Genomic DNA, 16408 nt, shown 5'->3' on the forward strand with positions numbered 1-16408 from the left:
TTGTGAACATTATTTATTTTAGTGTGTGTCTGCCGGAATTAAAACCAGTCCTTGCGTAACCCTGTGCCTCTGGAGCATAGGGCGTGTGATAACCAGCGTGTGCTGGTAATTCGTTGGGAGATCGCAAAATGTTCAAAAACATTCCGAAACAGTGCAAAGGCACAAGGGTATTTTTACCCCTGGTGCCCAGTGGGGCCGTGCCTCAGCATACTGGTCCACTACATCAGTCAGCACTGGGAGTTGCGAAACCACTGTTTGCAAACATCTCTTTTGCCAGGAAACCACACCAGAGAAATACTTGCAAAAGGCTTCAGAAAGGCCCTTGATTAGTCTCAATGAGGGCTCAACATACCGTGAATGCTCAACACTAGGTATTGCGCGTGCGCGTGTGTGTGTGTGTGTGTGTGTGTGTGTGTGTGTGTGTGTGTGTGTGTGTGTGTGTGTGTGTGTGTGTGTGTGTGTGTGTGTGTGTGTGTGTGCTGTGTGCCTGTGTGTGTGTGTGCCTGTGTGTGTGTGTCTGTGTGTGCCTGTGTGTACCAGAGATTGTGACCAGTACGTTGAGCCCCTCCAGGACGTCCATCTGCAGGAAGCGTCTGCGGGTGATGAGGTTGTAGACCTTCCCCTGTCCGCTGCGGTCTAGCAGCATCAGGCCGTTCTCCGTTCCCACCAGCAGGTTCACGCCTGACACGCACACAACAACAATAAGACAGATGTACATCAGAAAATATACTTTTTATTTCCTGTAGAGAGTGTATCAAGCCTGTACTAAAGAACAGTAGAGCAGTATGTCTTTAAATCCAGGTGCTTATGATGAACCAGCAAAACCACAAATTAGTAATTTTTGGACGGTGAACAAAATGCGGTCGCGATTATTGCTCTGGTTGTGAAGAGGAACAGAAGAAATGCCTGACAGGCATTGCAACACTGTGGTGTTGTGTCTGCAAAACATTGCTAATTGTTCTTGCCATAGCTCTGCGGTTAGCCTCATACGGGACGATCCCAAAAGGATTGTTCTTTGAATCAGAAGGGCTTGAGGACACACCCAGGGAAATGTCACGTGTGAGCATTAGCATGCGTGCTTTATGTGCATATGCAGGTGTTTTTGACACCTGCATGAGAAAGCACGTCTCTGCACATGTTTACAAGGGCTTTGGCCTTCCATACAAATATATCAGAACACACACACACACACACACACACCCTAAACACAAATCAGGAATGAAAGACAGACAGGCAGTCAGACAGGCAGACACATATATGTACATTTACATACAGTACACACACATTATATATATATATATATATATATATATATATATATATATATATATATATATATACACACACACACACATACATACAAATACACACATATATATATACATATATACATATATATATATATATATATATATACATATATATACACATATATATACATACATACATACATACATACATACATACATACATAAGAAAACACAGAAATACATAAGCAAACACCAACAAACAAGCATACTATTATTATTATCAACAGCCTGCAGGACCCGTGTCTGAAGGTGTGCGTTCAGGCTGTGCTCACCCCAGAGAGCGGCACACAGGATCTCCGAGTTGAAGCGCTTCTTGTACTTCCGGATCTCCGGCGTGTCGCTGTGGGGCCTGATGTTGGTGGGGTTGACGTTCACCACCGAAATCTTTCTGGCCTCGCTCAGTCTGGCCTGCTCCTGCCTCATCAGCTCGTTGGCGAACATGGCTAGGGGTGACACGACGGGCACAGAGAGCATGATGCACGTTCAATAAGTACGTAAGTAAGGGGCGAAAGGGGCTTTGACGCTATAGACATGCTACCTCAACAAATGTAATTTACCATTCCCTAAAACTACACATTTTTAGGGTTCGACCATAGTACACCACGCAACAAAATATATACCATTTGTCTAGTCTTTTGTAAATGAAATAATATTATTATAATGGTCTGATTTAGTTTCTAATGAAAGTACTTACTTGTTTTCTCAAGCTATTAACGGCTGATTAGTTCATGCATTAACTAGATGCCATGCTGACCCTAACCCTAGCTGCAAAGGGGTGTGACCTCCTACTTTTAGGACCTGAGAGTTGATGCAGCGAGCAGTGAACGGGTAAAGCTGTTCCGGTGTGTCTGCCGGACTTACCTGCTGCAGAGTTGTCCTCATCGTCTTCATTGGGAGAGCTTTGATACGAACGAGGGTCAACGAATGGCATGAAGGAAGCCTTGGATCCTCCGAACTGTTTGGGATAGGGCACAGAGACAGCAGAAAAATATATTTAAGTGTGTGGGAATGCAATTAAAACTTTAAAGAACATCTTTGGAGTGTGTGTGTGTGTGTGTGTGTGTGTGTGTGTGTGTGTGTGTGTGTGTGTGTGTGTGTGTGTGTGTGTGTGTGTGTGTGTGTGTGTGTGTGTGTGTGTGTGTGTGCTACCTCTGCCATTTCGCTCAGCTCCTGTAGGGCCGAGGGGGGCGTGGCTGATGGGGAGTTGCTCTGCTGCACCAGGTCAGGCAGGTTCCCGTGGTTACTGTGGTTCCCGTGGTTACTGAAGCCATTGCTCTCCGAGTGGCTGCCTCGCCTCCTCTCCTCTGCCTGGAAAGAAAGACAAACAATTAAACAAACAATAGAGTGAACACTAAAAAAAAACAGTAAACAGTAAATCATCAAAAGAAAAATAATCCTGTGTGTTTTATGTGTGTGTTAGTGAGAGTTAGTGAGAGTGACAGTGAGAGGTGTGTGTGTGTGTGTGTGTGTGTGTGTGTGTGTGTGTGTGTGTGTGTGTGTGTTACCTCTCTCATCATCAAGGTGGTGTCCTTGGAGCTGCTGTAGTTCTCCCCCAGTGACTCCTCCGTCTGCCCCCCATAAGAATCAGTGTTGCTCTGCACTGCAGGCCTGCAACACACACACACACACACACACACACACACACACACACACACACACACACACACACACACACACACACACACACACACACACACACACACACACACACACACACACACACACACACGTGTTGATTGCCAAACTATCCCAACTCATGAGCAACAACATCAGGGAACAACAAGTACAGAGGCGAGGCGAAGGGAAGACGTCTTACATGATGCGTGGGATGTTGCTAACGGCAACCGTCCCGTCATGGCCCACAGTCTGGCCGTCATCATCGCTGCTCTCAGAGTCATCGCTGGAGGAAGAGTAGTCCGTCACCTTCATCATGGGGTGGAGGGGGACAGGTCACACACAGGCTCATCAGCTGACAAGGTACTACAGTGCTGTACCAAAGAGGAGGCTGAAGGTATACGGGTTCAATGGGACATTGTGATATGAAAATGATGTTTGGTAGTATTGTAATTTTGTCTTGTTCAGATATTATTTTATGGAATAAATAGCTGCAGTAAAAAATATATAGATAGGTTTAAAGTATAACCAAAATTAACCAAAAAATAGGAATCAATAGAACATCAGAACAAAAGCAGGGTGGGATCAACAAAGGTAATTATTGACAATCTCAAAAAATGTTGTCCGCTTGGTCCCTTAGACCTAACATGGACGTAAAATAGACTTCAGGTTGACACAGATGCATATTGAACTTTTATTATGCAAGACTATGGTCACGTTAAGCTCTATTCATAGCGATTATGTCGTGGTGCGTAATGAACAGAGTGTATTATGGATGCAGTGATGGGATACCTTCACTGGGGGTCTGCTGCTGTCCTCTACTCTGAGCTCTCGGAGTTCCTTCGCCAATGCACTTAGGTCCTTCAGGGTAGGAGAGAGAGAGGTAGAGAGTGGTGGAGAGAGAAAGAGAGAGAGAAAATAAACTATTTTAACATTGTTTCTGCATCGATCATGGAGAGGAGGCAGAGCCCAAGTGACCTAGACACAACATAAGGAAGGGAGGCAGAATAGGGAAAAATCGTCAACATCCAACAATCAGGACAATCAGGTGCTTTGACTGCTGTATCGTCAGATGTACACCAGCACCCAGAAGGCTTAAAGGTGACATATTATTGTCACCTTTAAGCCTTCTGTGCGATTAGCCTTCACAAGCCGTTTTTAAAATCTGCCTCTTCTGACATCACAAGTCGGCGTGTCCACCTGGATGTATGACGGACAGATGAGATACGTCTGCTACGGTCCACTGGGTAGGCTGGTAGACTGATCTATCCAGCACACATCTAGGTGGACACGCCCACTTGTGATGTCAGAAGAGGCAGATTTTAAAAACGGCCCTATCCCACTCACACCTGTTGGTAAAATATGCCACCTTTAATAGGCATCTCCGAATTAGGAAAGCTGATCTCAGGTCAGGTGTCTATCTCAGATCTGTGTGGTCAGCCATTTTGTGACCACAAAGATTGGCACCTCTGTTCACCTCATAAGGAAAGACTCAAACTACACAATCACAGGACCACAGGAGAGTGAGGAAAAGTATTAAGGCTGGCCATCTGCTACAGCATCTTAATACACCCCCATGCTAACTGGCCAGTGGAACAGTCCGCCCCTCCTGCTCATTCACCCCTGGCCAGAGGAGCGGTCCAACTCATGCAGGCATTGGGGGAGGGGGGGCAGGTTCCTTTTGACCCAGTAACCATGACAACGGAGATGCAGGGGAAAGAGATATTTATACACTGTTCGGGTGCTTTGTTCGGTGGTTTCTTTCTTTAATACCTGCACACATGCAGAGGAATGTGTAGGAAGGAGGAAGGAGTATCACACACGAAACTCCAAAACCAACACACACACACACACACACACACACACACACACACACACACACACACACACACACACACACACAGTTAACTTTTGTGTTTCAAGGAAGAGGAGTGAGGGAATGGACAGCTGATGCGGGTGGACCCCGTCTTGATAGAGATACTTGTGCTGGTAGGGGAGGACAAGATTGCACTAACCTCATCTATGGCTCTCTTATAGCTCTGAGAGATGGAAGGAGCGAGGGAGAGAAAGAAAGAGAGAATAAAGGAAGAAGGAGAGAGAGAGAGAACCCCATGAACAGCAGGAAAACAAAGGAAAGACCCCAAAGAAAGGTCCCAAAGAGGTGGGGAAAATACCCAAAAGCCTTGGAGAAAGAACATAGATACGTGTTCATGGAGTGAGTTTGAGATAAGTTTAGAATTGTGTGTGTGTGCGCGCGCGCGCGTGCGTGCGTGCGTGTGTGTGTGTGTGCGCGCTCAGAACTCACTGCAGGTCTGCTGGGTCGGGCTGACTCCCGTCCCTCCTCCTGCTTGGGTTTCCCTTCCTGATTGGACTCTGGTGGGGTGACTTCCTGCTTGCCTTGACCTATCAGAGAATCCACAGAAAACCAAAGTGAAACTCCAGCCCCCACAACCATTTCTTGTGTCTTCAATGAGAACGATTCAGTCCCTGTGAGGGTTCCCCGAACTATCAAATGGAACCGTTGTACCAGATAACGAGGGAGAGACACTTAGACAGGAAACATAACATTAAGCAATACAATTAAAGAGATAAGCAAAGCGATAAGGTGTGTTTGTTTGTGTGCTTTTGTGTGTGTGTGTGTGTGCGTGTGTGCACGTTCACAGGTCGGTGATTGTATGTGTGTGCATGTGCGCATGCATCTGTTGATATGTGCGTGAGTTTTTATGTGCTTGCCAGGTGTGTTTGTTTGTGTGCTTGTGTGTTTGTTTGTGTGCTTGTGTATGTGTGTTTAAGTGTAGGCAGGTGTGTGTGTATGTGTGTTTCAGTGTAGGCAGGTGTGTGTGTGTGTGTGTGTGTGTGTGTGTGTGTGTGTGTGTGTGTGTGTGTGTGTGTGTGTGTGTGTGTGTGTGTGTGTGTGTGTGTGTGTGTGTGCGCGCGCACCTCTGTGCTCCACTGAGCCTCCTTGTGACGAGGGGGAGGAGGAGGAGGAGGTGTTGGAGGAGGTTCTCTGCAGCACGGGGTCCAGGGACAGCTCAGAGCGCCGCAGGTCCGGGTTACTGAAACATCAACGCAACCCATTGTCTGTCTCTGCTCGCTCTCCACACTCTCTCCCTAGCCCCCTCTCTCGCACGCTCGCTCCCTTGGTAACTCTAAAGTGTATATTAACTGTGATTTGTCGAGGGGGGGGCAGACCATTTCCCCTGAAGGAACCCAGGCTACATTTATGTCTCACTGCTCCCCTGGTGTTCTTAATGAACACCGACACCGCTGGTGAGACTTTTCTTCTGGTGATTTTAGAGTGCAAATGTTGTTCAAGTGTGTTCAAGTAAAAAAAAAAGAAAAAAAAAAAAGGGGGCTTTGGGCTGGGAGTAGGCTTGCTATCCCCATGTTAATTAAAATAAACTTGACTTGGTATCAAGTAATACCCAATTTCATCATGTATTCTTTGTATTATTCTCGCAAAGGATGTATTGTGACTAGAATGAGAACAAATGAGTCTATACAACCTTAGCATGGGTGACCAATGTAGGAATCAACCCTAGAATAAATAAATTAAATAATTTCCCTCTGGGATTATTAAAGTATCTATCTATCTATCTATCTATCTATCTATCTATCTATCTATCTATCTATCCATCCATCTATCTATCTAGAACCCTGGTGTTGTAAATGCCATGCTCCAACAATGGAGTACAAATAAACCCCAGGTCCAACCAAATGAGTCGAAGGACCTTATCATTTCTCAGTTGTAATAATATTGTGTTTTTACAACCCTTGATGAAAAGTGGACTAGTGATACGTCATGGCATATCACTGTACTAGAAGAACAAGACTCAACACTGAGGCTGTGCGGCGCTGGTGGTACCTGGCTCGAATAAGCTGAGAGCCACCATGAGGGCCCAGGCCCGGTCCACCGTTAGGGGAGCTCTTCCTCACCAGGGCTGGGGAAATCGAGGTCGTACGCTGGGGTACCTGGAGAGGAGACGCATGCCACACACGGGCGAGTGAGATGGAGTGATAAGACAGAGAGACAGGCAGACAGAAAGACGGCCAGACACGCAGAATGACAGATGGGCAGAGAGACATACGCATTGGGCAGACATAAAGACAGACAAACAGAGACAGACGGATGGGTCGGATGGGCAGATAGAGAGACAAACAGACAGAGACAGAAAGGTAGGCAGACAAACAGAGAGACAGACGGACAGACAAGGAGACAAATGGATGGACAGACAAACAGGGGGGCAGACAGATAAGATAATTTGAAGTTTAATAAGTCATCAGAAAGTCTTTGGAACACAAAAGATGCATAAAACTATCACCAGACCAATTCACAAATGCTTATTAGGCTGGAATCTTTCAGTACATTTTGGATTTCCAAGGGGCCTAATCAACGAGGGCAGACCAAAAGGCCTTTGGACGCAATTTGATAGAACCAAAACCAATCAGAGCAACAAAACGTGAGACCGATCCTCAGCGGCCATCCAGCGCCGCTCCCATAACCGCTCCTCTGTGCAGTCATCGTATTAAACGTGCCCCATATTAGATCAACGATTGGGGTTGTCGTGACCGGGTCCAGAACAAATTCATACATTTGATGGCAAATTAGTCTGGTTCCCCAGCTAACTACTAAAACTGCAATACTACAATTCGGTGACGGGTAAAACAGGATTTTGTTTTTGAGACGCAAACAGGAAGGACAATACCTTTGGAGGCATGTCATCTTCTCTCAGCCAGGCTGCTCGGTCGCGGTCTTTCTCCCGGTCCCGGTTCCGGTCTCTCTCTCCGTCTCTCTCCCTCTCCTTCTCCTCCTCCTCCCGGCTGGAGGTGGCGGGCGTGGGCAGGGGCGTGGTGGGGTTGTCGGAGGTGGGGTCAGAGTTCTGCCGGGGCATCTCGTGTCGTGGGGAGGGACCCGAGGCGAGGCCCTCGCTGAGGGCCGAGCTGGTCTGGTCCTGCAGAGACTGGGAGCCCGGTATTGACGTGTGGGTCTTCACTGGGACCAGGTGGGCCATCTGGAGTGGGGGGGGGGGGGGGGGGGGGGGGCGGGGGGGAATGAGGGGAAATAGATAAAAGGAGGGTTAGAGCGAGAGGGAGGAAGGAAAGGATGGATAGTGCGAGACACACACACAGTGAGAGAGGAAGAGAGACAGAGGGTGAGTGAGAAAGAGAGTCAGAGCACAAAGGTGAGACAGAGAGGGGGAGGGAGTCAGAGAGGGAGCGAGATACAGAGAGGACGAGAGAGACAGAGAAAGTAATAAAAGGAAGTAGGTTGAGGGAGGAGGTTGTTGAGTTAAAAAAGTATAGGAGGGAGAGAAAGGGAGGGGAGGGAGAGTAATAAGAATCGTAGGCAGGAAATCAAGGACAGAGGCAAAGAAGGAGAGAATTAAAAGGATGGGAAAGAATAATGGAGAAGAAAATAGGGTACAAGGAGAAACGGGAGATGATAGCAGGACACAAAGAGAGAGGGGTCGAGAGGGGAGGGAAAGCATGAATGGATGATGGATAGAAGAGAGTGGATGGTGCGTAGGAGGAGTGGAAGAAATTGAACCACAAGGACACAGAGAGATAGAGGTGCGTTCAGAAACACATGCACTTATAGCATAACACAACACCCTCTCCCAAACACCCCTCTCTCTCTCTCACTCCATCGTCTCACACACACCTGGGGTTCTGCGGGCCGGTGGACGGGTGGGGTGCGGGCGGGCTGCATGCCCCCGCTGCTGAAGGACTCGGAGCGGGGAGGCAAGGGGGGGTCAGAGGGGCGGCCGGGGACCTTGTGCTGGGGTGACGGGGAGCTCTGTCTGTTCATTTTAGAGCGCTCCTCCACCTGGGATAGGTCACACAACGCAGTCACTCAAACCATCCCAGCGAATCACGCGTCCGTCCACCACATAGCCACTTGCAAATCCCACTCTCCCTATTTGAGTGGCCATTAGACAAAAGTTAACCTTACTGTGGGACAATGGGTTCAACAAATAATAATACGAGTGTACCATTACCACTCAATCGTTTACTTCGGTATTACTTTGGCAAGACATTTTTCCAGGCGGAAGTACAATTTAGACTTATTGGGTGTCCCACAAAAAGGGTTCAGTGTGTCTGAAGGCCGACTGTATGCGTGTGTATACGTGTGAGAGCGTCTGTGACATAGGTCGTGATACCGGCGAATGTTTCAGGCGCCACTTACACACATACAATTATCCATGTGTCAGTGAGACATTTTCTAGCTTCTATAATATAGTGGGGATTATTCGAGATTGTGACTCCGTTCAGGGCAAATGTACATATCATGAACACCCATGCAGCTTTGCAGCAGCCCATGATGTCATCATCAAACAAACATTGGCAAAAAAACAGAAAGGGTATGTTAAGCACACAGAAGAGGCGTCAGATTGAGCGTACTGATGCACACTGACTGCTGCTCGAGTCAGTGTGCAGCCACTGGTTAGTCTACACCCCCTACTGCTCTACTACAAGCCCCAGAGAGAACCACTACCAGGAGCTATAGGAGAGATAGAAAATGTTACAAGAAATTGAGACAGAATATCCGAGCACAAAGGAAAAGACTTATGGTGGGATGGATGCTTAGTCATATAATTAGCCTTTGGGTGTGTTGGTGTGTTGGACGTTTTGGACATTTTGTGTTTTGTGTGTCAATGTGTTTATGTTTGAGGTGTACTTTTGGGGGATTTGTATGCACGTTTTATATTTGTGTGTGTGAGTGTATACGTGAAATTGTATGCGTCTATTCGTGGGCCTATTTTGTTTGCCTACTCCACAGACTTCCTTTCCCTTAATGCTCGGACAAACATCGGTGTTGACACAAAGGTTAAAACGATTAATGGAGTCCACAGCTGCGCCATCTAGAAAGCACGGACACAAAGGAACCCGGACGATGGAAGAGAGAGAGAGAGAGAGGCGAAAAAGACGGGTTGAAAGCCATCAGAGAACTGTAGAGGTGGCTTATGAGCACCGCGGCTTGAGGACCGGACTGATGAGACCCCGGTGTGTGAGGTATGTTTTTCGGAAGGGATCCCAGCGACCGACTCGCACCAGCAGCCATCACCAAGCTTGGGGCGGAGGACTATCGATTCGGACTGACCGTATATTTGCGAAGCCCGGTTTGTTGGGATGGTGTGTTCCTTGCTGAAACGGCCCCTAGCAAAGCAATGGTCAAAGTCTCGTCCCGATGCATTGTGGGATTGACGGGGAGACTGAGAAGGGGCTGGGGGCCGGTGAAAGGGGGAGGGCCGGAGGAGGGGGGGGATGGGTGGGGCGGTCTACGTTCCATAGCACCTTGGCAAGCACATGGCAAGTAACACAGTTTACTGTACTTACTTAACATTATGGCTTTGCAGCTAAATATTAGGACAAAACAATATCAATGATATGAAAGATAAGACAAATTATTGTCATACAGGCATAGATTATATGTAGGTATTTCTGAAGGCAAAGCGAGTGTTTCTGTGTGCGTCTGTGTGCGTCTGTGTGCGTCTGTGTGCGTCTGTGTGCGTCTGTGTGCGTCCGTGTGCGTCCGTGTGTCTGTGTGTCTGTGTGTCTAAGGCCATTACATTAGAAAGACCTTTTCCCCCGGAACATCGATCTGAGGAGAGGACTTGGGGATCTGATGTGAGGCAGAGTATTGGGCGAACGCAGTGTCTTCCGCCCGAACCTGTCTAAGCGGGTATTCTGGGGATGAACCGCTATAGTCCGACAAAGAGGACCACTCTAGTCCTGAATCTTCCCCAACCTGGCCAGCCCCTCCACCCCAGTAAGAAGAAGGCAGTAAGGTGTTGCCACCATTGTTGGCCTCCTGTGTGGTTGAAGCAAAGACAGGTCGGAGGTATCTCGCGCTGTAAAATAATTTTTCAAAAGCCTCCACTTCAGAGGGCGCCAAGCTGTGGTGACTAGGAACCACCAGGCTCTCGTCGCTGACCGACAGCCTCAACCCTTTCCCACTGTCCCTCGAGGCGTCTGCAGCCTCACCGGGCCGCGGGGAGTAAGACCTGGAGCGGACGCGCCCCCCCTCGTTGGGCCCACTTTGGCCATGATTGGTCGGGACCCGGAGGGCATTGTGGTTCGTCTCATCCTGCGTCCTGTTTGAGTCGAAGAAGGACTGGAGGAGGACTTCGGGGGCGGAGATGGAGAACACGGTCGGGGTTACGGGGGAGGTGCTTAGTGTCTCGTGGCTGACGGCCTGCCGCATCCCCCTGTCACTCCGAACCACCTCCTGCTGCGGGTCTATGTCTATCCTAGCGCACGGGGAGAGGGATAGCCGCCTACGGGATGGGTCCGCAGCCGGCCCGCCCCACGGAGAGAGGGACCTGCCGCGGACACTCCCAGCCTTGTTTGGCTGAAGGTGGCCATGATCGGTCGGGACGGGAAGAAAGGTGTGGTTAGTGACATCCTGCCTCCTGCCGAAAAAGGACTTGAGGAGGAACTCAGGCGCGGAGTTAGAGAGGAAACACTGGGATAGGGGGGGCGACGCCAGGTGGTTGTGGCTGCCGGCCGGCCTCATCCCTCTCTCCCACTCTATCTCCACCCCCGGGGCTAAGTCTACGTCTATCCTTAAGCACGGGGAGTGGGAGCGGTGCAACGGACGGGAACTGACCGGTTTAGCCGCAGGGTTTGACGGGTGAGGTTTAGAAGGAGCGCGGCCCTGTCTCGTCTGTTGGGCCTTCAGGGGTACGGGGGACTGGGTGAGCCCCTGCTGGCTTGCCGCCTCATTCGGGACACCCTGGGGCCGGTTTACCACTGGCTTACTTTTCTTGTTACCGGGCCCCAGCACATAAGGGTTAGGGATAGGGGTGGGATGGAGGACCCGACCCTGCCCGGGAGACCCTTTGTGGCTGCCCACGTTGGGGTCCTGACTGGGCCCTTTGGGGTTCGGGCAGAGGTTTTTGACCCTCAGGCGGATCTCGTGCTGGAGCGCGGACTCCATCAGGGGGTCTTGGGGTGCCGTGAAGCGGGGGCTCATGGGGAGTCTGCTGGAAAGAGGCTGGGTAGGGTTGGAACGGGAGCGCCTAACGGTGGGGCCTTGGCATGCAAGTTGATCGAATGACGAATGATGGTGCTGTTGGAGAGGGTGGGGGAGCTGACTGTAAGAATGTGGCAGCCCCTGCTGCAGCTGGACCTGGAAGGAGTCAGAGGGAGGTTAGCCAGGACTCACTCTCACACACACAAGCACATGAACACACTCGCACAAACATACACAAATGTGTGCTCAGTCACTCACTGACTCTCACATTCACACACAGGGTAGTGAGTGCATCATTACTGCAGGGGCTATGGGAAGAAAACTGTAGTAAAAATGGTTATTTTTAGGTTTTAAAGTGCCTGTTTTTGCAACTGACACCCCAAGATTATATTCTAACATTCCTGAAAGCATCCCTAAAAAACAAATACAACTTTTTCTTATTGGGTTCAACCAAGTCTCGCACAAGGAGAAGTCTCACGAAGGCGGAGTGGTTGCCTGAGGAGAACGGTTGAACTGGAGAGAGGGTTAGAGAGTTTGTTGGCTTAGAAAACGTCCGTTCTGTGTTGTCTTGACACGACGATCCGTGACTTATCCCATGTGCAACAGGCTTTACATTGAAGCTGTGCCAAAAATGAGTCCAACTCGGACAAAGGGTGTATCCGAAAGCCACTGACTTCAATGTAGCGCTTACATAACGTTTAGGCTACCAGGTAGAGTGCATTCAGTGCACTGTGGCAGATTAAGTTCATCTAGAGATGATTTATTTATTGCTTCCCCAATGACCAACCGATTGTTTGAATAGTAGGTGGAATTTTCGGCAAAGATTTGCTTTGGTTGACCACAGCCATACCAAGATCGTCTCCATTAGATATAATCAATTTCCCCATAATTTATAGATTACACATTCATCTTCACAAAAAATAAAAACAGATTTATTGCTCTGAACGATCTGACAGATTGAACACCTACTCTTCCAACTAGATCATCAAAACTATTTTGATCTCATCAAGTGCTGTCAAATAGTGCTACTGCTTTGAGTGAAAAGTGCTCATAAATAAACATAAATAAAGGCTCATACTTGCTGGACAAAATTTTATGAAATACTCGGCAAGAATGGATTTTCTGTTCTTAAAACCTTCAGTCGATAGGATGGAGAGTACAGGAGCTTCTGCTGGCTCGTATATATATGCACATGCACGTTGTGTAATCATGCATGCGAGTGTGTGTGTGTGTGCATGCGTGTGTGTGTGTGTCTGCCACCGTGTGTGGCAGACACACATGCATGCATGGCGGCGTTACCTCTCTAGCCCAGGTGGGTTTGTCAGGCTGGTTTGGTCCATAGTGATAGAGTGGCTTCTTGTCCGGTCTCCCCTCTGGCTGCTGCTGCTGCTGCTGCTGCTGCAGTTGTGCTGGCTGTACATGTTTCTGCTGTTGCTGTAGTGACACCAGGTAGGCCCTCTCCTGCTGGAGCTGTCTCTGTAGGCGCTCCGCCTGCCGCTGCTCCTCGATCTGCTTGCGCTTATACTCCTGCAGGAGGAGGAGGAGGAGGAGGAGGAGGTCAGTATGAACGAGAGAGTAGGAGGATCACCTCAGGTCCCGGTCATGTGTTTTTGGCGGGCCATGCGTTGCATGCAGCACCGGCCTGTCGGGACCCACTTCTGGTTCAATGGGGCGCGCGCACACACACGAACGCACACGCACACACACACCCACAAGTAGAGGAATACAAATGGGCAAGCAGGGGGATAAATACACACACAACTGTACAGATGTCTTTGGCAGGGATGTACGGCACTGGAAAGGGAAGGAGCAGGGGAAGGAAGGAAAAAGGGAAAAAGAAAGGACAGAAAGATGGAAGACGGCAACAGAGCATAACCAGAAACGAGGACACTGAACACTGGGTTGTATTACAAAAGTCCACCATGGCATCTTTTTTTTATTTTACCCACCTTGATCTAAATCCACTCTGTATCACATTACGTTCATATATAACGAATACCACAAATATTATATTCAGAAGAGTATCAAAGACACCCATCGCCAAATCCGGCAAAATCCTAAGTTAGAGAGAGGCTTTGTTGAAAACAAATATCCTCGTAATGTTTTTCTTAAACTCTTAACCAAACCTTAACGCCCTCTGAGAATCAACCAAGTGAACGGCACATTCAGTGGATGCATGCATGGGTGATGGGGAGGCACAAGGGGAAGGGGAGCATCACACTTGAACCAGGGTGCCATGATTGAAAATGGGCCCTGGACGGTTTAACACAGCGCTCCCTGGTGGGTTTTTACCAGCAGTAAAGCCTGCTCCTGTAGCAACTGCTGCTGGAGAATCTCTAACTGTCTCTGCTCTTCCTCCAGCTGTCTACGGATATATTCCTGAGCAACACACGGCAGGGAAAGAGACACAGAGAAACAAAGAGAGAGAGAGAGAGAGAGCGAGAGAGAGAGGATACACATGTGAGAACAGACTAGGTCAAAGAGAAAAAATTGGAAACAAAGGCTTGTCTCATACAAAATTTAAAGAGAACACAAAGTGCATTGTAGACAAAAAGAAAGAGAAAATAAGTACCATTTGGTTGTTACTGGTATAACCAATAACCATATACAATAAGATAAGACAGAGAGTGAGAGCATAGGAACCTCAGCATAGTTTTAATTTGTGTGTGTGTGTGTGTGTGTGTGTGTGTGTGTGTGTGTGTGTGTGTGTGTGTGTGTGTGTGTGTGTGTGTGTGTGTGTGTGTGTGTGTGTGTGTGTGTGTGTGTGTGTGTGTGTGTGTGTGTGTGTGTGTGTGTCACCTGCTCTCTCTCGGCGTGCCTCCTCTCCTCGTCCCTTCGGTGCTGCTCCATCTCCTCGTACCTCCTCCTCTGCTCCTTCTGCAGCTGATGCTGTCAGGTCAAATACGGTCACAGGCGTGAAGAGAAAAACATAAAAAAAAAAAAAACATTGAACAATGAGACACAGTGGATAAAAAAATCAATAAAAAATCTTCAGTGATTCAACTTCTTTACCCAAGTAATAGTGGACAGATACAGGCTATGAAATGTACCAAGACTGACAAAGTTAAACCATTCTATGGGTCTTTGTGCATGATTGGGGAATGTTCAGGCTGGTTTCATGTGTCTGAGCATGAGTGTATTCTATTTTAATATATCAACTCCTTCGAATAATGATTTTGGACTCCAAAACAATGGAAACCAAGCTGGTATTGACCGTTTGAAGAAGTAAGGTGTGACCTCTGTTCAGTGAGTAACAGCAGCAGCGGGTTTTAGCTCCAATCAGCCATTGTGCTCAACCCACTTTGTTTCATGGTTTTCATGCATTATTTGAACTAGTGGCCATTGCTATGGACCCGAATGCATGAGAACCATGAGACGCAGTCAAAGCAGGACTCAATCAAAACAAAGTGGGGCGAGCAAGAAAATGCAATTGGCAGCCTCCTGTTTCTTAAAAATGCTCAATAAACTGACATTTCTAACCTCTTCCAGCCTCCTCCTCTGCTCCTTCTGCTCCTCGATGCGTTTCTGCCTCTCGGCCAGTAGTAGGCGCTTGTGCTCATCGTTGTGCTGCTGCTCCAGCTGCTGCTCCAGCTGCTGCCTCCGCAGGGCGTCCGACCGCTCCTTATTGGCCAGCTGCAGGCGCAGGAAGTCCCGCCTCAGGGTGGACTCCCCGGGGACGTTGGTGAAGCAGCTGGGGGATTTAGCCAATCAGAGAGAAGGTTGGTAAAAAGTCGGCGACCAGAAGGAAAGTCATGTTGATGAGAGGTTAAATTGCTAAAAAAAAAAGTTGAATGTGTAGTTAGTCTCTGAAAGAGAGTGCATGTGGATGCATGTGTGTGAGGGACACATGTACGTTAACTATAAAGTTAGTGTTTAGGTGTATAAATGTCTTTGTAAATGTCTTCATAAATATACACACCTGGGATCTACTGCTTTGTCATCCTCGTCCTCCTCTTCACTGCCGCTGTATTCGTATTCTGTCTCTTCTATCAAGAAGAAAGAGAAATATTTCATTTTGAGAGAAAATATGAATGGAAAGCAAGAGCACCAATATTAAATGGTACGTACTACGTAGTATTTATATAATGCACGTTCCTGCTCTGAGCTAAAGTGGAAACCATTTCCAGATTCTAATGGCGCATTTCCATCGGAGGGTGCTGGTCGGTTCGGTGCGGCTTGGTGGAGTAGTGAAGGTGCGGTTCGGCGCAGCTCAGTTACGGCTCGCGTTTCCAATGCCGACAGTACCCTTATTGTAGGGGGGGGTTAAGACGGATGGCCATAGCCGCGGAAGCTACGTTATCATTGTGACCTCATAGCAGCCCGACACATTGTAGCCTGTTAATAAATCCAAGGAAAAAGAAGAACTCGCACAATAAACAAAGATCCACAATGTAGGACGTCCAAGAAGGAAGGCAACATTTTGCGCAACAACAAAGCTTTCGCCATTGCCCAGAAATACCTCACGGATAATGTGTTTGTTTTTTATTATCCCCCTGTCTCACGGAAG

General features: G+C 48.3%; 1 protein-coding gene across 9 annotated transcripts in view; it reads right to left on the reverse strand.

Annotated features, from left to right (window-relative positions):
* tnika (TRAF2 and NCK interacting kinase a) overlaps nt 1-16408 on the reverse strand; it is a 65011-nt gene that overhangs the window by 9740 nt on the left and 38863 nt on the right. Inside the window, exons 11-28 of one of the 9 annotated variants that reach the window (XM_060052592.1) lie at nt 15821-15887; nt 15382-15592; nt 14701-14790; nt 14194-14280; nt 13201-13428; nt 11536-12057; nt 8587-8751; nt 7631-7936; nt 6790-6896; nt 5865-5980; nt 5230-5327; nt 3717-3785; nt 3127-3233; nt 2816-2918; nt 2460-2618; nt 2172-2265; nt 1583-1753; nt 538-681 (exon numbers count right to left, since the gene is read on the reverse strand). In XM_060052592.1, the coding sequence (XP_059908575.1) occupies nt 538-681; nt 1583-1753; nt 2172-2265; nt 2460-2618; nt 2816-2918; nt 3127-3233; nt 3717-3785; nt 5230-5327; nt 5865-5980; nt 6790-6896; nt 7631-7936; nt 8587-8751; nt 11536-12057; nt 13201-13428; nt 14194-14280; nt 14701-14790; nt 15382-15592; nt 15821-15887 (2844 nt within the window). Of the gene's footprint in view, nt 1-537; nt 682-1582; nt 1754-2171; nt 2266-2459; nt 2619-2815; nt 2919-3126; nt 3234-3716; nt 3786-4057; nt 4964-5229; nt 5328-5864; nt 5981-6789; nt 6897-7630; nt 7937-8586; nt 8752-11535; nt 12058-13200; nt 13429-14193; nt 14281-14700; nt 14791-15372; nt 15593-15820; nt 15888-16408 lie in introns of those variants that run through there. The other 8 variants (XM_060052591.1, XM_060052594.1, XM_060052595.1 and 5 more) reach the window with 8 other exon arrangements.

The sequence above is a fragment of the Gadus macrocephalus genome, chromosome 5 (genome assembly GCF_031168955.1).
Source record: "Gadus macrocephalus chromosome 5, ASM3116895v1".
Lineage (NCBI taxonomy): Eukaryota > Metazoa > Chordata > Actinopteri > Gadiformes > Gadidae > Gadus > Gadus macrocephalus.